The following is a 22,347-nucleotide window of genomic DNA, read 5'->3' on the forward strand; positions in this document are numbered from 1 at the left end:
ATTTATTTATTTATTTATTATTATTATTTTTTTTTTAAGTAAGTGTTGCTGATGCGGCCGTTGCCGCGCTGACACTGCCGCTGATTGTTATGGTCAACACGATTGTCTTGTCCGCCGAGCGTTACTCACCTTTGCGCGCGTGTCCCAAGGTGTGGATGGAGTTTGGCCGCTTGAAGCTTCCTCAGGGCCTCCACCCCAACGACCTGGAAGAGGAGTGGGGCCGACTCATCCTGGAGATGCTGGACAGGGAGAAGGTTCTCCGACCCGCCGTGGACAGGTCGAGATTGAGTTTGAATGGCAAAATATTGCGTTTCCGTTCCAAATGTCTCACTTACTTGACATTTTTAGGGCAAAATATAATATTTTGGTGGTATCATTTACCTTCACGGGAGCAAATATAATGCTTTCAATGCTTCGTGGGAAACTAGCACAAATCTATGATTTTAATGGCGTAATTCATTCAAAATGTAGGTTTTTAAGCCAATGTATACAGTATAAATGACATAAATGTGCGTTTTCATGCGTGTCCAGACTGGAGTTGCTGCTCCAGAGAGCGAACAAATTTCAGAAGCTCGCCCTGGACTGCGAGGAGAAGCTCACCCTGGCCAAGAACACGCTTCAAGCCGTGAGTACCGCGTCCGACATTCGACGCGACGTCCGCCGCGGAACACGTCCGCTGATGCGTCTCGTGCGCCGCAGGACGCGTCGCGGGCCGAGAGTGGCGAGGCGCTGCGCTGCGAGAGCGAGCTGACCTGCTACCTGCGCGACTGCGAGGCGCTGGTGGCGCAAACGCAGCAGGAGCTGAACGTCCTCCGGGACGACAAATATTACCAAGTGGAGCAGCTGGCGTTCAGGTGAGATGAGAGACGGCGCGCGCAATCCCACGCTCAAACCTCTCGGACCTGTCGAGTCCACCATCTTGGATCCTAATCGTTTTTAACCCAGCAGGGAATAGATTCAACAGAGAGGTTTTACAATCTGGTTCAGCATTTCATTTAAAAAAGTGTGTGTTTGTATATGTGTGCGTGTGTGTGTGTGTGTGTGTAAATGACATCTAATATATGTATATATATATATATATATATATATATATATATTAGATGTCATTTTTTAAAATTATTTTTGTCTATTTTAATGGCTATTTTATCATAAATATAGGTAAAATATATTTAAAAACGACATATTTATCACATACATTTAAAAAAAAATATATTTATATTACCAAATATTTTCGAAGTTATGTGTGATGTGTATTTTTCATTTATATTTTTGTTTTTAAATAAAAAATATGTAAATGCTAAGATATTTACTGTTTGCTTATTTCATTTTTATGAATTTAAGTTGCGAATGAGTGACTGGACTCATCAAAATTGAACATCTTCGGAATGTCATGAAATCAATCAAAAACACCATTAAATGATATTTATTATTAGAATTGCAAATAAAATACAAAATATCTGATGTATAAATTAGATATCATAAATTGGGATTTTTCATCATTTAATTACAATTGTAGTTGGTATTTTGTCTGTCTGTAGTTTCCAATGCAATTTAAAAAACATATTTTCACCGGTTATGCACGATGTTTTGATCACAGCTCATTTGAGTCGTATTGAGGCTGGCGTGCACCTCGCACGGATGTTCTTGACTATTTTGAGCTGATGAATTGGTCGAATAGTCGACTGTAATGAAAAACGTCCCCGTCGGTCGTCATGATTTTGTGTGCGATGTTTGCGTGCAGAGCCTCGTGCCTCCGGGAGGAGCTGGCGTCTCTCCGTCTGGAGTGTTCCGGCCCGTACGGGAAGGGTCGCTTCGACTCGTCCGCGGGGGGCCCGCCCCGACCCGCCGAGGGCCCCGGCCTCTCGGCGGGCCCGCGGCGGCTCCCGGCCCGCGCCGCGCCGGTGGCCGCGTCGTCGTCCGAGGACGAGGGCGGGCTGAGGTTCATCTACGAGCTTCTGGGATGGGCGCAGGAGACGCAGGTCGGACGGGGCCCGCGTTCCGACGGCTCCGGACGCCGTTCCGGGTCCCCGGCTTGACTTTTTTTTTTCTTGTGGCGGCGGCGGTTCAGGAGCTCGCGGAAACTGCGGAATGGGGAGCCGACCTTCCGTCGGTGGAGAAGAACCTGCGGGAACAGGAGCGCGCGCACGCGGCCGCGGAGGAGCTGGCCGGCGGCCTGCGCGAGGCTCGCGACTACGAGGTATGAAAAGCGCGCCGAAAGGAAGAACACGACCGCCAGAAATCACCCACAAAGTCGGATGAGTTTCAGCCGCCGTTGTCGTGTCGTAGGCCAAAGTGTCGAGCGACTACAGGAGCAACTACTCTGAGGCGCTGGCCCAGCTGGAGCGGCAGTACGGCAAACTACTCGTCAGTAACACACACACACACACACACACTTGTTTGCCTCCATTGTAATGTGTGAGCGTGTGTGTCTTTGGAGTTAAGTGCTTGTTTTCATATTTCTAGTCAAAACCAATGAAAATAAGACTCATCATGTCAACATTTGTTTCAACACAATTTCCACTTGTTTCGAGCTCATCTTGAAATAAGCATTTCAAAAAATGCCAGTAGAGCAAGAAAACAAACTTTTTCCTACTTATTTCAAGCAATGAGTGCAAATTGTCTAAAAACGATTGGCTTGTTTTAGGCGATGAATCTTGCTTATATGTAATCAGATTAGTTTTGAGATTTTGCACAAATCTCGTTTTTGCAGTGTGTGTGAGAGTCGGTTTGTGTCGCCATGCGTGTCCTTGTCTGTCTGTGTGCGTTTGTCGTCATCAGTGTTCGTTTCTGTCTCTGTGCGCGTGCTCGTCTGTGGCGCTAACGTGTTGCGGCGGCGCTCGTCCTCCAGGAGCGCTCGTCGTGGCGCCTGCGCAGCCTGGAGAGTCTGTTCGCGTTCGTGCGCGAGTGCACCGAGGAGCTGATCTGGCTGAACGAGCGCGAGGAGGACGAGATCGCCTTCGACTGGAGCCACAACAACAGCGACATGGACGCCAAGCGCGAGTTGTACAGCGTGAGTGGGCGCGCAAACCACACGCGCTAAAATATTGATGGAAGTATGGAAACACATTCACAAGCCACTTGATTAGGTACACTGTCCAATGTACGCTGTCCACACGGTTTGAAATGTTTCTTTTTTGAGTCGCTTTTCAAATGAAGTACAGTGATATTACAATCTGAACATCTACACCAAATACAATATATTGTCACTTTTTAAAATCGAATGCCATACATTTTAATATCGCTGTTATATTCTTTATTCTTCTGTTGCCTCAAGCCAGGCTGCTTTTGAAAAAGAGGTTTTATATCGCAATAAGCTTTTACCTGGTTAAATAAACAAACTGCGTGGGGCATAATGAACATATTGTCGGATGAATCCTGTTTAATGGTAGCGAATGCCGTGGACTCCCGCTCGCTTGTGTTTGACGTCTGCCGTTTTGTCGCGCGCTCAGGAGTTGCGACGCGAGCTGGACCACAAACGCGGCGTGATGCGCTCCCTCCAGGAAACGGCGCGGCGCCTGTGTCAGGAAGAGCATCCCGCCAAGCACACTGTGGAGGTGACGAACGCGCTCGTCTTCGCTCACGCCTCTCACAAATCAAAAGCGAGTTCGATTGACGCGCGACGTGTCGGCAGGCGTACGGCGCCGCGCTGCAGACGCAGTGGCGGTGGGTGGAGCAGCTGTGCGTGTGCGTGGAGCGGCACCTGAACGACAACACGCCGTACTTCCGCTTCATGAGCGACGCGCGCGACTGCGAGTCGTACCTGCGGCAGCTGCTGGAGAGCATCAGGAGGAAGTACGCCTGTGACAGGAACAGCCGCCTCAGCAGGCTGGAGGACCTGCTGCAGGACTCCATGGTAACGTTCACGCGTGTTCTCTCCACCACTTGCAGGTTTCCTAAAAGTCTCTTTCTTTGTTGCATCTCTTTTTGTGTTTTTATTTTCAAGTATTTTTCTTTCTGAATATTTGTGTAACATTTGTGAATTCTTCCTTTTTTTTTTTTTTTTACTATTTTTTCCACAAATATATTTGTATTTTAATACTGTATTTGTGTACTTTTTCCAATATTTTTTTTCATTGTTTCCTATGTACGTTCATATTTCCCCTTATAATGTTTTGTTTGTTGACTAATATTTTTGCATTTTCCCCTAATCAATTTAAAGCTTCTACTAATATTTTTCAAATGTTTTTAATTTTGTCTTGTAATTTGGGGATTTTAAAAAATATTTATTTCAATGTTTTTAATTTTCTCTCATGTTGTGATTTTTGTTGCCCGCGTGCAGGAGGAGAAGGAGCAGCTGATCGAGCAGCGCGGCAAAGTCGCCAGCCTGGTGAGCCGCGCCAAGACGCTGGTGCAGCTGCGGCCCCGCTGCGCCGACTGCCCCCTGGTGGCGGCCACGCCCGTCCGCGCCGTCTGCGACTACAAACAAATAGAGGTAGCCGCAAATTATGATTTCTTTTTTTCCTAAATATTCCCATTTTGAGACGCATTTGCCACCAGTTGATCACTGCCCCCCCCCCCCCCCCCCCCTCCAGTCCAAATGAACTTTCCTCTCTGTGCAATTAGCTCAATGCTAGCTACTCTGTTAGCGGCCAGCGTGTTGTCAGACTGGAGCTGTAATGTTGCACTTCACCTTTTTTATGGTATAAAAGTCACATTTAGCCTGATTAATTTTCCAAATGGTCACCAAGCACACAAGCACAAGTTCTCGCCTTCACTTTGTCTTCTTCTTTTTCTTCTTTCTCTCCATCCCCTCATCATCTTCCTCTCTTTTCACTTCTCGCCATCCCCCTTCGTCGTCCTCACCCGTCGGTCGGCGTGCCAAGACAAACGTTCAGGTAGAGCGGCCATTTTGTCTTGTTTCTTGCTTACGATTGGCTCCGCCTCCTCGCTCGAGTTGCATCATTCGGACTACAACGCAAACAGACAATTTGGTTCCTTGGCTAGCAAAAACTTCGGCTGCGAGCGTCAATATGAATCGATGAAAATACAGGAGCGGTATCGCTAACGTTGCTACCGATACTATCGACAAAACGAATCCAACTTTTTTTTTTTTTTTTTTTTTGCTCAGCCCAAGTGCAGTTGTGTTTGGGGCATTTTTTGGGTAACTTCATGCCATCTCCAAAAAACTCATTCAGTCATCGTTTGGCTTTGTGTTGTCTTTATTTTGATTTTTGCATGTTTTTTTTTTGTTAGCTTCATTGACACGTTTGACTTTACTACTCGATTTTAATAACATTTTTTAAAATCATCTGAACGTTCAATAATCTCCATTTGTTTCTGCCTCTTTCCCGCCTCCGTCTTCATTTTCACTCCGACTAATTTGACCCCCCCCCCCCCATCCCGGCCGCGATCGCTCGACGTCTCAGATCACGATAACGCGCGGCGACGAGTGTGTGCTGGAGGACAACGGGCAGCGCAGCATGTGGAAGGTGATCAGCCCCACGGGCAACGAAGCCACGGTGCCCTCCGTCTGCTTCACCGTGCCGCCGCCCAATCGGGAGGCCGTGGAGGCCGCCGGCAGGTGGGGGCGCACGCACGCCTTTTGCATTTCTTCTAGAAACAGTAACATTTGTGTGAATCTGTGAGTCTCGCAGTCGGCACGGTAACACAAACATTCACGTTACATTGCCTGACTTGTCAATATTTACAGAATGTAATGTTTTAAAAATATTTTGAAACCACAATTTATTGGCCCATCCATTTTCACGCGGGTCGCGGGCGTGCCGGAGCCCATCCCAGCTGTGTTCGGGCGAGAGGCGGCGCACACCCTGAAGTGAACAAACAAGCCTTCGCGCCTACGGGTCATGTAAACGCCACACAGGCGAGGCCGGATTTGAACCTGCAACCTCAGAGCTGTGAGGCAGATGTGCTCACCAGTTGGCCTCGGTATTCACGAAATGATTTTCTTGGTCAAAGAACACTCCCAACATATTCTCAATAATAATAATCACATTTGAAAAATATTTTTAAAGGCGGCGGCACGCTGAGCGACTGTTTAGCACGTCCGCCTCCCAGTTGTGAGGTTGCGGGTTCAAATCCGGGCTCCCCTGCGTGGAGTTTGCATGTTCTCCCCGTGCCCGCGTGGCTTTTCTCCGATAGGTAGCTGGGAAGGTCCCCGGCACGCTCGCGACCCGCGTGAGGATAAAGCGCTACAGAAAACGCATGGATGGACAACATTTCCTGCCTCTCCATATTCACAAAATTCAAGTGAATACATTTAACAAATATATTTTATAAGCCACGAAACATTTCCTGCCTCTCAGTCTTCGCAAAATGAAAATAGAAATCCATTTCAAAAATATTTTAAGGCACACTACATTGCTTGACCCTTGATTTTTCCGTTATTAATTTTACACATTATTCTTCTTAAAGATTGAGTCAGTGTTCACATAACAAAATAATGACTTGACTCTCCTTATTCATTCAATTATACTAAATGCATATCCACGTATGTCGATGTTTTTAAGGCGAACTCCGTCACAATCATGCAATGTGTGAGTTGAAGTAGTTTGCGCTGCGGCGTGCGTGCAGGACGGAGCAGTTGTACCAGCAGGCGATGTCGTCGTGGCACCAGCTGCACGTCGACATGAAGAGCGTCGTCTCCTGGCACTACCTCCTCAAAGACCTCGACGCCGTCTCCCAGTGCAACCTGGACACGGTCAGTCCTCATAGAGACTTCTGCTTTCTTCTTTGTGTTGCCGGCAAACATCGGAGTTGATGGTGGCAGCGAACGTGACGACGAGTCGCAGATCAATGCGCCGCGCTCGCTTCAAGCTGTTTCTCGACACGACAAGTTCGAGTCGAAACACGTCGCGTATTGAACCAAACCGCATAACTTACCAAAGTTTGCTAGCATAACGCTAAAACAATGCAAAACGTTTTAACCCTTTCAGCAAGGCATACTTAAACACAAACGTGTAGACAGACGAGAACAATCTTCACAAGCATAGATTCTTTATTATTTGAAGTTAATACGTGACGAACTTCACTGCTGCTTACTGGGTCGCTCTTTTTGTTTTCTGCATGTCTGTTGCACTGCCCCCTGGTGGCCAAGGCGCGCACACCTGAAGGAGCTCAATATCCGTCCAATCATGATGCAAAAACTCGACTGAGTCGTGTTTTTCTAAACGGTGTACAGGGCTGTGTTTCTCGATTAACATGTTCCAAACATTTGTCACGGTGTTTTTTGTGGGGTTGGAATGGATTATTGGCATTTCCATTCCTTTCAGTCGGGTGGGAGTAAATTCAGGTACAAGCTTGGCCACGGAACAAATTCAACTTGCACGTCGAGGTACTCCGAGAGGTTTTTCCGCCAATAATGGCGCGACGGGTTCCAGAACGAAAACCGCTGTGTCCTGCTGTTATGTTGCTTTGAAGTGAATTGAGTTTTGAATCTTCCTTCCTTCACATCCGTGTAAAGCAACGCCGCCACACTAAGAAACTTGCGGTCGGTCGTCCTCAGGTCCGCAACCGGTCGCCGTCGGAGCGCCAGCGGGTCGTGGACCACCTGGACTCCCGTCTGTCCGACTTCCTGTCCGACAGCAGAGAGAGTTCGCTGTTCGCGCCGGCCGAGCGGAGCCGGCTGGAGGCGGACGTGCGGGGGGCCCGGCAGCGCTGCCGCGACCTTCTGCTCGACGTGGAGAGCGGTGAGCGCCGCTTACGGGCGGGCGCGGCCGGCGTTCACGGATTACAATTTTTCGGGTGTGTTTTCTCAGAGGAGAAAGACGAGGCGGCGTGTCGCTCGTTCGTGTCGGAGCTGCGGGACGTCGGCCTGCGACTCGACGAGTCCGAGCGCGGCCTGATCGCCGCCGTTCAGACGGCCGGTCGGTCGGCCGACGGCAGCGCGGAGAACGCCGTCAGGGTAGCCGAGCAGGAGGTCACTTGTTTCTTTCGTTGTTGTTAAATTTGCACTCATCATCATTGTGGTAAATAATATTTCTTTCCCTCCCAAAAATACAATTTTAGGTTCAATATCGATTTATATCCTTTTTCTCAGTTGTTTTCGTCCCATAACATTTTTGTCCGTGTTAAAGTTTGACTTTAAAACTTTTTCAAATGGGAAAAAAAAATAATAATAAATCCCTCTCCCAACTTGAATCTCCTCAGGTTATATTTTCCCCTCAAACAATAATCTTCTCGTGATGACTTTTAAAATATTTTTTTCTCTTTATGTTTCGGCTGTCATTTCTTAATATGAAACTTTTTTCTTTAAAAAAAAACAAAAAAAACGGATGCATTGTTTTTCTTTCCTATGACGGCTTTTCTCAAAATTTGTTACATGAAAAAATATATTTGTTTCTCATGAAATTGTAGAGTTTACTCTCCTAATAGTCTTTTTTTTCTAGAATTTAGAGATTCTGGAAAATATTCTTTCATCTCATGTTATAACTTAAAGTATAAGTAGATCATTAGATCACACCTCTAATCTTGTAATACATTAAAAAGAGACACGGGCTTCAATGTACTTTTTAGCAAGAATTGTTTTCGATGAGCACTGAGGCCTCGTAGCATGTTTGTCTCATCATTTTCAGGCGGTACGATTTTGAGAACCTGCCCTAATATAATGTACGAATGTTCCTTGTTTTCAGAAGCTGATGTCCGAGCTGGACGCGCTTCGCTCCAGCACGGGCGACGTGTCTCGGCGCTGCGTGGCCTTCTTGGAGGACAAGGCGGCGGCGGCGGCGGCGGGCGTGGCCGCGCTGCGCTCGGAGCTCAACCGGACCGTGGAGAAGACGGACAAGCTGCACCACCTCTCGTCCGTTTTCCTGCAAAAGTCCGTTGCGCTCGAGTTGTGACACGACGCTGAGATGTTAACAAGGTCTGCTTGTTAAATTCTCACTTGTTTTGTTCCTGTCCAGATTAAAAACGGTGGACGTGCTGCTGCGCTGCCTGGAGGAGGCGGAGAGTCACATCGGCAAGTACGAGAGCAGGCTGAGCGAGGAGGACGTCCTTCCGGCGGACACGGCGGCCGTTCGAAGGCTCAGAGATCAATTGGGGGTGACGCGTTCGACGCCCGATCGATCGAGCGGACTCGACGCTGTCCCAATGCAAATCCACCTTTTCCTTTTCCTCTCTCGGCAGACGTGGCAACGCGAGCTGTCCGAGCGGGAGGTCGTCTTCCGGTCCCTGCGGTCGGACGTCCTGCGGGCCGACGAGGCGGCGTCCCGGCTCGCCGTCCTCCGCCCGGACCGCGGCGCCGAGCCGGAGCGCTGCCGGGAACGAGCCGATCGGGCGGCGGAGCGGTGGGAGGCTGTCAAGAAGCAGATGGAAACGCGGTGAGCGCCGCCCGACTCTTCGTTTCTCCCCGTTGACGATCAGATCTCGAGAGGCCGAGACTTTTATCGGCATCATCTGTGGGATCAACAAATCTTCCTGGATTTTGACTCGGGCCCTTTTGTTACCTCCCCATTTCCGCTGCGTTTTTCCAGTCGGGCGTATTGTGGCAGAAGGTGGTACTACACCATTCTAAATTCGGACTTGACCGAGTACCGTGAGAACACATCGAACAAACAATGTCTTAACAATCTGCGGCTTCACCACAGTTCTTCATCTACGAGAACTGCATTAACTATACGGGGGATTTGTTTTGGGTGTTTTGCGGGCTGTTCCCAGGCGGGCAGAGCTGGAGGGGATCGCTCGGGTTCTGCAGCAGTACAGAGCCGGCCGCTCGGAGCTGACGGCGTGGATCGACGAGACCACGCGGCGGCAGGAGAACGCGCCGGCCGGCGACGCCGACAGCAAGACGCTCTCGGAGCAGCTGGCGCAGCAGACGGTCGGGCCGAACATTTATTTTGGTTGGGTACAACGTCGGACGTTTTGCTGCCGATGGGAGGCGAAACGCAAAGCCGAAGCCTGTATTTATTTGTGTTCGCCTGTTGTTGGTGAATGTATTATTTCTAATGATGGATTACGAATGATCATTAGAATAATAATAATAATAATAAGGATGATGACTTATTCTTCCATGATTGTTATTTAGTTATAATCATAATGTGATTTTCAAACGACTCCAGGCTTTGGTCACCGAGATCGAAGAAAACCAGAGCAAACTCGACGAGTGCCAGATTCACTCCAAACGATACTGCGCCTCCGTCAAGGTCAGTCAACCTTTGAGGCCAATACGCTTGCAGTTCATCTTTAACAACTGTTTGCTTTGAAACTTTTATGAAGGCAACATTTGAATTGTATCATTTTACAAACAGTTTGTTCTTATTGTTCTTATTCTCAAGCACAGTGTTAATTTTACAGAGACTTGGTATATATTCTAGCGTAGAACGGTCGTGTTCACTACGTATAATTAATGAACTGCAGGCATTCTACTTCCGATGCGTTAAGCAAAAGAATAATTGGCTATATAAAAATTGAAAAGTCGGCAAGTAAAAGCGGCCTGGGAGCAGCACCCGATTGTAATAAAAAGGTGAAAGGCGTCCGGCGACCTCGAGTTTGTTCTTCAGTGTGCTGACGCCTTCCAAACTCATCAAGTTGTTTATCTAAAAAGGTTTGATAAACTAAACTACTGCAAACATGAATACATGAGGGACAATGGACACAAAACCTGAAGGAGGACGCGCAAGAAAAGAAGATTTAGCGGCGGTTCAGATTGCCAGTGGGCACATTTCCCGCTAATGTTGCATTCGATCCCTCCTCGGTCACGAACGCGTCGGCCTTTTTCCCCCCTGATAACGCGACGCGATTGGCCGGGACGGACTCCATGTGACATTTTAACGGCCGAACGCCTTCTCGACTCAAAAGGTTTTCTTTTGTGTGGGCAGGACTACGAGCTTCAGCTGATGACCTTCAGAGCCTTCGTGGAATCCACGCACAAGTCGCCGGTCAAGAGGAGGAGGACGCACTCTTCCTCCGACGCCGTCGCTCAAGAGGTCAGAGCGCGTTCCCCGGAAATGGGTGTCGATACGTGGAGACGTATCGTAAAGGAGTGCCTTGTGTGACACGTGCAGTTCATGGACCTGCGCACGCGCTACACGGCCTTGGTCACGCTGACAACGCAACACGTCAAATACATCAGCGACGCCCTCAGGCGACTCGAAGAAGAAGAGGTGAGACGTTCGGTCGCAAATGGCGACGTTTCAAATGCGTCGCTGACAAACGTGCATTTGTCTGCGTTGCATCTGGATTAAATTTGACTTGACAAACGGAAATGTATATTGAAATCCAATAAGATGCGAACGTGCGTTTATTCGTTTTTATTTTTATTGATACATTTCCAGCTTTTTTCTTTCTTTAAAGAGATTGTGTATTCATACATCTATATTAAAAAAATACTATTCACTCCATATTCTAAATATTATCTTTATTTTGCTAATTCTTTCACTTTAATTTTTAGATTTCTTTGTTTTGTTTTTGTTTTGCACACTGAAAATACAACATTGTCAAACTGGCAGCAATAGTAATAAAAAAAGAAGTTGTGTATTGTACATCTATGTTTTTAAGAACATTCCCTTTAAAGAATCCATGAACTCATGATGTAAAAAGTAATAATGGCTGGAAGCTAAAACAAAATGAAACCATTTTTTTTTCTCTTGTTGTTTTTCCATAATAATTGTCAAAATTGAATGGGTGCATCTCTCACGTTGTTATGAATCCATTTTTAAAAATGCATTGAACTTGTGTAGCGCTTTTCTAGGCACTTGGAGGCTTTACAATTTCATTCACTCCTCAGGTGGTGAACTACTTTGTAAAAATGTCATTTTTAATGACTAATTTACTTGTTATTGCAATAGTTGGCTGGATTGTTTTTGCGGCGTCTGCGATAAGATCATCTTAATCAGAATAAGACACCGATGCGTCCTTGGAGGAGGGAATAATGGATGTTCCCAGTGGCCGCAGAAAGAGACGGAGGAGGAGAAGCAGGCCCGAGCGGGTCAGGTGTCGGACCTGCTGGCTTGGATCGGAGGCCTCCGGGGACGGGCCGCCGAGTCCTCGCTCGCTGCGCAACAGGTAAACACGACGACATCAGATTACGTTACATTCGACGAGAGTTCAGGGCCCCCACCGAAAAGCACTTCCTGCGGATGACGTCGTCATTCGTTTGGCGCGTAAGAGGAGTCGATAAGCGCAATCGGCAGGCGAGCGAACGTAAACGATTCTGAGAAGTCGAATTACTGCACCGCAAAAAACGCACATTTTACCGGGTGAATTTGGCGTATTTCTAGTGAAAACATCGTACTGTACTTGTTTTAAGACAATTTTGTCTTGTTTTAACTGGGGGGAAAAATTGAAGTAGCAGAAGTTGACTCGATAATAAGATCGCAAGTCATTTTGTCTTGCTGAAAATTTGGAACTGTCTGAGAATTCAGTAAGTGTACAGTAAGATGTTTTCACTAGAAAGTAGAAACATTCACTAGGTAAGATTTTGTGCTTTAGTAGTCTGGAACCTGGTTTTGGATTCGCATCCCTCCTCATAAGCGAAGGCATCAGCGTATTTGTACTTGCTCGCTTGCCACCACGGTGCCATATTTCATAAATTGTCGCCTCTTCGTATCCTCGCAGGCCACCAACGAGCAACTGGCCGCCAAGAAAGACGACGTGGCCGAAGCCGTCAGGAGCGCGCGGGTCTTCCTCCTCTCCAAACGGGCCGCCAAGTAAGTCGCTCTCGGGCACGCGCTCTCTCGCGACGTCGTCCGCCGTCCGACCGACACCTCCCGCCCGTCCGCAGGCTGTCGACGGACGAGCGCGCCCTCGCGGAGGCGCAGCTGGACCGGCTGACGTCCGCCTACCGCGATGCGTGCGAGGCCTCCGCGCAGCAGATGCGGCAACTGGCCAGGGAGGAGGAGAGGAAGGTGGGTGGCAAAAAAAAAGTCACTCTGAGTCTCCCCGTCACTCACAAGCCGAAGCGTGCGTGTTCACATTGTTGTGTGCGAGCGATCACGTTACTGATTTGCACCCGTGTCATTAACTCCAACCACCTCATTTCATCGATTTTTGTCTCGTCACTCTCATCACATCCGCCGGGCTGCTGACGTCATTAACGGCACCAGGACTTCGTTTTCTACAAAATTGCATTCCGGCGGCGTTCATTTTGTGGACGCCCGACGCTATCCTTGTCATCAACTCAAAATAATCAATAAATATCAAATCAAATCAAAAATCTCTTGCCAAGACTCAGTCACCGGTGCACTTTTGAGCCGTTTATTCAACAGTCAAACGCACAAATTGTTAGCCTAATAGCGTAATTGCTAAAGTCAGAATTCAACAAACAAAAAGTGGCCTGGGTTCAACCTTTGTTTCTTATAATGATGGATGGCTGACAATCTACATAGACGTGAGAAAAGAAAAAGAGAATACGGCCCTTCAATTTGGCCCACAATAGAAAAGAAGAATGAAATGTGTACATAACTCCTTCTTAGAGCATGCAAGGTTACCTCATAAAGTGGTCGGTGGATATACAATCGGCTCTCATTTAGCATCAAGGTGCTATCGTCATTTTCCATGATGAATTCACCGATAAGACGTATCTGTGTTGCTTTGCTGTTGTGTTTGTTTGTGTGCACCAGAGGCCAGCTTTGCAAAACAAAACCAAAAAACAAACAACCTCACCATGAGCATGTTGTGTCCAGATCACATGAGTGTTTGTGTGTTTGTGTGTCCGACTTTGTGTTGTCTGTTCTAATGCAATTCTCTAACCGTGTGACACTCTTCAACCAGCATTTTGCTTGACAACAACCACTAACAGCAAGCGACCACAAAGGAGCGTTGTGGACGTTACCGTCGTTAGGGTTTGCTGTCTAATTAAAAAGCAACAACAGCAACAATGTAATGTTTGCGGCTCTGGAAGAAGTGTGGCATGCACAACGCTAAACGTCCGCTCGTCACGCCGCGCCGCGCAGCCCGTTAAGCGTGCGTTTCCGCTGACCGGTAAGTACTGCTCGCTTCTTCTATTATGTTGCCTAAAAATCTGCTAAAATAGTTTGCTCTTGTTCTTTCGTGTGCTTATTTTTGTGGGAATTTAACTTTTACTGTTTTAATGTATGCTTAATATTCATTGTTCTATTAGTAGTCATAGAAGTGCAATAAATAATAGAATTCTTTTTAGTAGCATTGGTATTATTAGTATTAGATTTACAATAAATACATTGAAAAATAGACTAAAATGATTACTTTTAACATGTAAAACATGTTTGGGTGTCCTAAAGTGCAATTTAAGTCCAATTTATTATTTTTAGTAGTCGTAATATTTGTTGTTGTTTCATTATTTTGTTATTAATAGTCAAAGAAGTATCTTTAGTACTTTAGCATAGTATTCTGCCAGAATTCCGACTATATATATATATATATATATATATATATATATATATATATATACACACACACACAGTGTGTACTGTATAACGTACAACATGTATATCATATATGATGTAAATAGTCTTCCCATCAGATATTTTGTTTCATCCTTTTCGTAGATTCCACGCTGCGTCGCCGGCGTGATCGACCTGGGAAGCGTGGAAACCTTCCCGGTGTTCCAAGCTGCCCGGCGGGGTCTGATTGACCGGGACACGGGTCGAGTACTGCTGGAGGCCCAGCTCGTCACCACGGGGAGGCTCCTCTCTCCCGACGCCCCCCTCGGGCTCTCCCTGGATCAAAGTCTTACCCGAGGCTCGATCGACGCTCACACCAGGCAGTCCCTCTCGGAACTGGAGAACGCTCTGCTCCTGGCGGAAACGGCGACCGGTGGCCAGCAACCGAATGTGCACGCGCTCGCTACGGCCGTGGACTCTGGAATCGTCCGAGAGGAGGTAGGACTACGTATTCTCGAACTCCAAATGCGAGAGGACTCGAAGCTCTTGTCGTCCAGGAGCCTTCAGGCCAAGCTTGAGTCCAGGCTTCAACGTAAAGAGCTGATTGATCCAAACACAGCTGAGAAAGTAAACCTTCCCGAGCTGCTTCGACGCTGCGTCCCGGATGACGGCTCGGGTCTTCTCCTGCTTCCTGTCAAACAGCAACCCGGCGGAAGCGTCTGCCTCCGCTCCGGTAGAAAAGTTGGCATCTTCCGCGCCATAGAGGAAGGCCTGATCGATCGGCAAGTGGCCGAGCGGCTCCTGGATGCTCAGCTGTTTGCCGGTGGGATCGTGGACCCCCGATCTGGACACCGACTGACTGTTCACGAGGCGGTCCGTCACGGACTCATGGACCAGGACCTGGCATGCTGCCTGTTTGTGCGCCAGCTCAAAAATGGTGGGATCCTTGACCCTGTAACTGGAGAACGTTTGGATGTGGAGGAGAGTATTGACCGGGACCTTCTCTCCTCTTGTATGGCTTTGTTGGTCCTTGAGTCCCTCTGGACATTCATGGGAATGCTCTGGCCTGAATCTGGTGAAGTTCTGTCCATTGTGGAGGCTCTTCAGCAAGGGGTTATCACAGCAGAGCTGGCACGAAACATCCTCAGGCAGCGGAATTCTGTTGGAGCACTGTACAACTTGGAAAGTCTCCAGTTGCTGCCCTTCGAAGAAGTCCTGGATGCCAGTGTCGTCCATATTCTCAAAGATATCCGTTTGCCAGATGTTCTCCTCAACACGAACCCGTCGGGCACGCCATCTCTGAACCGCCTGAGTTGGGGTTCTTCAGGCTCCTCGCCTCTTGCTGCTTCTCCTGCCAGCCTCACGTGGGATGCCGTGGCAGCAGACGGGACGGATGCCGACCAGCAAGCGGAGCACAAGCTGCTCTTTCATCTCATGACTCGCAGCTATGTGGACGCACACTCCGGGAAACGCATAGTGCTTTTTGAGCCCGAGTTACTGGAGTTGGTTAATGCAATTCAGTTGAAGGCTGGAGACACGGACAGCAGAGGCAAAGTTAAGACTTTTGGCAGTTTCACCACACAAAATGATGTGGTCAAAGCGTTGACTTTGATGCAAAAACAGATTACTGACAGACAAACTGAGGCAGAAGTAGGAACTTCCAGTAGAGTCACACAAAACAAAGACTTTAAGTCTAGTAGCACAAACGGACAACGAGACAGTGATGAAGCTAAACCTGAATCCTTGGCAATTGTTGGGATTAATTTAGACGGATCATCAGAAACTGTAGTAGATAAAAGCATAAGAGATGAAGAGAAAGGACTATCTCGTCTTGAAAGTTCAACAGAAAAGCTCAAAAGTCTTGAAGAGAAATCTGAAAGGGTCACAAAAGACGAAGTTGCAGCTGAATCCAAGGTTTTACAGACAGCACTTGAGTCAGAAAATATTGAAAACATTTTAATAGGTTCTATAAATGAACATTGCTATTTCAAGCATTTGCGGAAACCTGACGGGGTTGAATCCGAGCAGCTAAATCAGGAAGTCTCAAAGTTGGACAAACCTGTGGTTGATATCCCTGAATCTGCATCTGGGGAGGAGGATGCTGAACTGTCAAGGTTGGTCTCTGACCTCACTAAGGGTGGTCTGATGATGGAAGACGGGGAAATGTTGCTCCCAGATGAAGCGGTCGCTCGGGGCATCCTTCCCGGTCACACTGCGGTCAAATTAATGGCTCGTGTAGGATTGTTTGGTGGTTTCCTCGACCGTAGAAGCGGTGAGTCGCTGAGCATAGATGACGTCATGCGGGAAGGTTTACTAGATGAGGATCTGATGTGGAGTGTCCTGAAGTCGGATAAAACACTTGCAGGGATCGTGGATGTGGAGAAAAATCTGATCTGTGGGGTGAGGGAGGCAGCTCAGGCTGGTTTGATTGATGCCAACACTGCAACTCGATTGCTCGAAGCCCAGGTGGCGTCTGGAGGTATTGTAGATCTCCGCAGGGATAAGAAAGTCTCTGTCATTTTAGCGTCAAACCTTGGGCTGATAGAGGGAGCTCAAAGAGAACAACTAGTAGCACTAGAGAGGGCCTACAAAGGAAAGGTGACCGGGACTGAAGTAGCCCTCACTAAAGCCAGTTTACAGCTACAGATGGAAGGTGTTATTGACCCAGAGACTGCGTGTCCCGTTCCTCTGGACCAAGCCATTGCGAAGCGCTTAATAAACCCCAAACATGCATATCAGGTGTTGCTCAGACAGGTAGCCGAGGGCGGCATAATCCATCATGCTTCAGGAATGAGGCTGTCGGTGTCTGATGCTGTAGGCAGAGGTCTCGTCGATCGATCCCTCGCTCCTGGCTTGGAGGAGATGGAGTGGGCTTACCAAGGAAAAGGCAGCTCCTCAAACACGGAGGCTGTGGCTTTACAATTATCAACTGGAGCAATTTTTGACCACCACGCTGGCTGTAAAGTCACATTGAGCCAGGCTGTTGCTCGGGGTCTTCTGGACGAGGATGTTGGAAGTGAAGCCGTGGCTATAGGTGCAGCAACACAAGGGGTGGTTGACCCCCAAACCGCTCTGATTGTGCCTTACTCGGACCTTGTGAGAAAGGGTAAAATAGACGTTGAGACGGGCAAGCGATTTTTGGAAGTGAAACCATTCAGCGGAATTGAGAACACGCAAACAAGAAGCCGCATGACTTTTCCTGAAGCTTTGGCTGCTAAACAAGTTGACCCAATTCCTGCTCTGAGACTGCTCCAAAGCCAGGCAGACAGCGGTGGCATTGTTGATATCACCACTGGAGAAAGACTTCCTCTACCAGAAGCTACTGAAAATGGTTTAGTCTCGGAGGATATGGTCTTAGAAATTGCCACCGACCAGATTATGAAAGGCGGGCTCGTTAATCCAGTAACTGGTCAACGAGTGTTAAATCTCAGCGACGCGGTTGCTTTACGGCTGATTTCCGGTCACGTGGCTTCAGAAATCCAGAAAAAATGGTCTCCTTTGGAGATAAAAATTGATGACGATAGTTCACCTACTATCACTTCGTCACAAAGCGCAAAGAGCACAGTTAGCCCTGAGGTGCCTTTATGGGATGATGGAGAGGCTTTGACCTCTGCAGAACCTATTGATGTCATGACTGAAGTAGACAAGTCACTGGAGCCGGACAAGTCCATTGACCTTTTGAGGAACTTTGCTGCAAATGTTGAAAAGAGAATCCAGCAAGCCATAGAGGAGGCCGTACCGCAGATCGGTACAGCAGAGAAGATTCCGAAGCCAAAGCCTGTAGATAAATTACAAATCTGCGCAGTTGAACAAAAAGGACGCATACCTGAATGTTTGTTTTCGGAATCGATTCAAGCACATGACACAGATTTTGACAACGGTGTTAAGGATGAAGACGAGGACAAGTCAGATGGGATACCTGAGAAGTTGCAGTTTAAATCTAGTGATGAGAAAAGTATGTCAGTCCAAGACTTTCATGGTTCGCTGACGGACTCCAGAACAGCTGACAAGGAGGAAGAGCGCACGAATCCATGTTACGAAAAAAGCAGGTTGAGGGGGGATGCTGTAGTGAGGGACGAGGGGGAAAGGGAGAAGATTTTGAACTTTGAAACGGAGGGTCCTGCCATGGAGCAGCAGGAACTGGTGTTGGAGGAGTCCATACTGCAGATCGGTGGTGCAGGGAAGATTTACAAACCAACAGCTGCGGATAAACTGCAGATAAGTCAACAGAGCACTGATGGACAAAAAGAAAGTATACCTGAAGGTTTGGTTACAGAATCGATTCAAACGTGTGACTCCGATGTCCACAAAGGTGTTAAGGAAGAGGAGAGAGGTAAGCCTGAGATGTTACAGTGCAGTTCCAGCGATGAGAGCAGTACTTCGCCCCAAGACGGCGATGGTCTGTTGACTGACTGTGGAACAGCGAAGCACACGGGTGGCAAAGACGAAGAGCAAGTAAAACAAAGTGACAAGGAACGTAGGATGGGGGATGTCGTAGAGAGGAACGACGGTGAAAGACAGAATACTTTGAGCATTGAAACCGGAGCTAGGAAGGTTCCTAAATCATTGGCTGCGGATCAATCGCAAATAAGTCAACAGCACAAAGCTGTACAAAAAGAAAGCATTCCGGAAAGTCTGGTTGAACAATCAATTCGGGTACATGGCGAAGATGGTGACAAAGTTGTTAAGGAAAAGGACAGACAAAAGTCAGATGGGAAACCTGACAATTTGCTCTCTAGATCCAATGATAAGACCGGTACATCGGTCCAAGACGAAGATCGTCCACCGTTCCATTCCAGAACTGAATGCATCGGTGACAAAGAAAAAGAACATGTGAAACCAAGTGAAACCAAGGAACATAGAATGGGGAATATTGTAGAAGGGAACCATGCCGAAAGTGAGAATATTTGGAGCTTTGAAACTGAGGCTCCTTCTGCCGTAGGCCAGGAAGAGCCACTGTTGGAGGGGTCTTTGGCCAAAGAAAGCAAAACCAAGAAAAAGAAGAGAAGTAAAAAGAAGGCAAAAATGACCGAGGATAAATGTAAAACACAGCAAACGGAAACAAAACCGCCACCTGAGATTTATCAGCCGGAGAAAGCATTGCCAACTCATGGCAAGACGGTTGGACTGTATCAAGTAGACAACACTGAAGGAGAAGCTGAACCACATGCCGTAAAACAGCATCCCCGAGATAAAGAACTTGGCCATGTGAAAGCTGCAGCCCCCTTGCTTGAGAACACTGACAAGAGAAACGGAGTTGAAGACCCTCAGTCCGTCCTGTCTCAACTAGAACAATCAGCCAGCAGTCAGGAGGTGGGTGGAAACAGCGAGCAGCAGTCTCCTCTAATGTCGAGTCCGCCGGACGAGCAGAAGGCCTCCATGAAGCTAAAAGCTGGAGAGAGCAACCTCAAGAAGGTGTTTGAGGCCAGGGTTAGCGACAAGAAGGCTGTTGAGGAAGTCCAGGAGACAGAGACCACAGAAACTCTCGAGAGTGGTGACAACACGAGACCGAGGAGTGAGGAGGAGGACAAACTAGAACCGGCAGGCAGCAAAGTCAAGGCAGATGTTTCTTTCAATGAGGCCTTCGAGAAGGATCGGCTTCCAGCTGTCAAGCCTGCGGAAAGTAAACGAAGTAAGAAGAAGTGTAAGCGTTTGAAAGCTCAGCCTGCCAATGACAATTTACAGACTGATCAGGAAGAGGATTCTAAGTTCACAACAGAAATCGATTCAAATAGCTCACGTGTGAGTCCGTCAACCGGTGGCGACAAGGAGATAATGCAAACCTGTACAATAAGTTCAAGTCCACCAAAGAGACACACTTCTTACCCCGAGGAATCAATACGTTACGCTCCTGAAGAAAAGCTTTCACGCAAGACAAACGTTGGTGATTCTCATGAAGAAGTCGTATGCCAACCGCATGAGCATATTCAGTCTGAGCCAGAAGAAGACAAGAATGAGCACGGACCAGCTGAAGCTGCAACTAGCAAAGGGCTTGAAGTTGAGTCTCCGCAAACTGCACCTCTCCTCTCAGAAGAGGCTTCTCCCGACTCCGGATCAGCTGGACTTCCTACGGCACTTCCAGCTTTTGACAGTCGAGGAGCAGAAGATGACGACGGAGATGTCATTTCAAGCCGAGATGAAGTGGCCTCCGCTTCTGGCAAGGTATGTTATGTAACGGCGCGCACTTCATCTCATATATTATTCTACACCGTGTGCATAGATGTCTTTGATTGATTGATTTTTTATTTTATTTTTTTAAATCATTATTATTATTATGTATTTTTTTTCCTTTTTTCTGTTCCCAAAGTCATCCCTAGTGCGTCAGGATTGCCTGGAGCACGACCAGAGGATCATGGCGTTGATGTCCGCGGTCAGACGCGTGGAGGTCGGACTCGAGCAGCAGCAGCGGCGGCGGCAATCGGTCGGACGCGGCCTCGTCGCCTCGGATGACATCATCGGGCATACACAGGTGACGACGACAACGGCGTGGATGCTGCCGGTCAACCGTCGGTTTGACCCACGCACGACTGAACCGCATCGCAATTGGAGTGAATTGTGTCCGCATTGTGTTGAATTCGGAATGAGCCGTATCGCAAGTAGATGACTCCATTCACTCCTCATAGTTGGAGTGAATGGAATCGTAATTGGACTCAGTAGCACTGTAATTGCAGGGTATCGTATCGAGTTTTGAAACTGGATTGGAATTTGACTGAATCGTAAAGTTATCGGCATGAATCATTTAGTAATTTCGGTGAACCGTATTTTATTCAGACTGAAGCTGGTCTATGATACAGTAGATTATCCAGCATTGTAGCTTAGTTTTGCACTTAGTTTTGAAGATTATTTGTTGACTTGCATCTGGCCTTCAGGTTCTGGACGTGGAGCTTCGAGACCTGGAGCCCGAGATCGCCGCAGAAATGAAGGCTGCCCAGAAGCTCTTGACGCCGCACCCCAGAGATGTTCCTCCTGAGCTCCTCGCGGCTCTGGAGAAGGACCGGCAGAGCTTGACACGAGCGTACCAGGCGGCCAGAACACTTTCTGAGGACATCCTGCGAAGCCTGCGAGACCACAGGGATTCATACAAGGTATATATATATATATATATAAAAAAAAGATAAGATGACCTTTTGAGGGTCCTGGGAGAGCGATCCCTTGTCTATTCATCCTGCAATGTGTAATAAAACAAAAATAGAGGTTCAAAGTGGGAGCTGCTGGACTTCTTTTTTTTCTCAGGAGGCGGTAGAAGCCGAGTTGAAGTCACTCGCAGGACGAGTGGAGGTTCTGCTGTCCTGGTTGAGAGACACCGAGGCGCTTGTGAATGACGAAAGTGAAAATACGGAGGTGGACGATCAGTTGCGTCTCTCCGAGGCAAGTTTCACCGCCACGGCCGTGGTCTTACCCAAAGAGTGAGTCTTTTTTTTTTTTGGTATGACATTTGTCTGTGGCGTCTCCTCTCGCAGGAGCTTCAGTCCAGCCTGACGTCGCGTTCCGGCGACGTGGCCCGAGCGGCCTCGGACGTCCAGGTTTTCGTCTCGGAGCGGGCGGGCGACCTGGCGCCGCAGCAGAGCGAGCGCCTCCTGGGGCAGCTGCAGCAGCTGCAGGGGGCCTTCCGCAGCGCGGCGGAGCGAGCTCGCGCCCGGGCCGCCGCCCGGCGGGAGCGTGACGGCGACCGGCGCCGTCGGCAGGAAAGGAGAGTCGACGTCGAGGAGAAGCTGAAGGAGAGAGAGGTTTGGAAAACCATCACTCGGTCGCTTTGGTTTGGTGCCTTTTTCTTGCCAACTTGGAAAGCCACTGCTTATAGCACATTCAGAAATATTCATCCATCACTTTTCTAAGAACAACGTATTTGTATCTCAGAGCACCACTGTATAGAAAAAAAATGCACTTTTCAAATGTATTTGACCACAAATGATTGCAAGTATAAAAGGTAGTAAAAATACAATACAGATTGTAGTGTGTTAAATATGTTTTTGGGGAATACAATCCATATTGGTTTTAGTGCCATCTGTTGGTTGGGCATGCCCATGACAGCCTAGAAATGTTGATTTCTGCAGTTCAATTTAGCCGCCTGAGTGTGGATCAATTACCACGA

General features: G+C 47.9%; 1 protein-coding gene across 14 annotated transcripts in view; it reads left to right on the plus strand.

Annotated features, from left to right (window-relative positions):
- macf1a (microtubule actin crosslinking factor 1a) overlaps positions 1 to 22,347 on the plus strand; it is a 143,951-nt gene that overhangs the window by 59,223 nt on the left and 62,381 nt on the right. For 12 of the 14 annotated variants that reach the window (XM_061665101.1, XM_061665103.1, XM_061665105.1 and 9 more), the window contains 30 exons: positions 150 to 277; positions 532 to 625; positions 700 to 854; positions 1,742 to 1,979; positions 2,069 to 2,197; positions 2,287 to 2,364; positions 2,849 to 3,010; positions 3,450 to 3,554; positions 3,632 to 3,853; positions 4,280 to 4,432; positions 4,824 to 4,835; positions 5,367 to 5,521; positions 6,532 to 6,658; positions 7,463 to 7,646; positions 7,716 to 7,876; positions 8,589 to 8,773; positions 8,859 to 8,997; positions 9,082 to 9,275; positions 9,613 to 9,772; positions 10,014 to 10,097; positions 10,773 to 10,880; positions 10,959 to 11,057; positions 11,848 to 11,958; positions 12,511 to 12,602; positions 12,677 to 12,800; positions 14,421 to 20,417; positions 20,563 to 20,724; positions 21,125 to 21,340; positions 21,489 to 21,623; positions 21,716 to 21,982. In XM_061665101.1, coding sequence (XP_061521085.1) covers positions 150 to 277; positions 532 to 625; positions 700 to 854; positions 1,742 to 1,979; positions 2,069 to 2,197; positions 2,287 to 2,364; positions 2,849 to 3,010; positions 3,450 to 3,554; positions 3,632 to 3,853; positions 4,280 to 4,432; positions 4,824 to 4,835; positions 5,367 to 5,521; positions 6,532 to 6,658; positions 7,463 to 7,646; positions 7,716 to 7,876; positions 8,589 to 8,773; positions 8,859 to 8,997; positions 9,082 to 9,275; positions 9,613 to 9,772; positions 10,014 to 10,097; positions 10,773 to 10,880; positions 10,959 to 11,057; positions 11,848 to 11,958; positions 12,511 to 12,602; positions 12,677 to 12,800; positions 14,421 to 20,417; positions 20,563 to 20,724; positions 21,125 to 21,340; positions 21,489 to 21,623; positions 21,716 to 21,982 — 10,176 coding nt within the window. The remainder of the gene's footprint in view (positions 1 to 149; positions 278 to 531; positions 626 to 699; positions 855 to 1,741; positions 1,980 to 2,068; positions 2,198 to 2,286; positions 2,365 to 2,848; positions 3,011 to 3,449; positions 3,555 to 3,631; positions 3,854 to 4,279; positions 4,433 to 4,823; positions 4,836 to 5,366; positions 5,522 to 6,531; positions 6,659 to 7,462; positions 7,647 to 7,715; positions 7,877 to 8,588; positions 8,774 to 8,858; positions 8,998 to 9,081; positions 9,276 to 9,612; positions 9,773 to 10,013; positions 10,098 to 10,772; positions 10,881 to 10,958; positions 11,058 to 11,847; positions 11,959 to 12,510; positions 12,603 to 12,676; positions 12,801 to 14,420; positions 20,418 to 20,562; positions 20,725 to 21,124; positions 21,341 to 21,488; positions 21,624 to 21,715; positions 21,983 to 22,347) is intronic. The other 2 variants (XM_061665094.1, XM_061665107.1) reach the window with 2 other exon arrangements.

The sequence above is a fragment of the Phycodurus eques genome, chromosome 20 (genome assembly GCF_024500275.1).
Source record: "Phycodurus eques isolate BA_2022a chromosome 20, UOR_Pequ_1.1, whole genome shotgun sequence".
In the NCBI taxonomy this organism is placed as follows: Eukaryota; Metazoa; Chordata; class Actinopteri; order Syngnathiformes; family Syngnathidae; genus Phycodurus; species Phycodurus eques.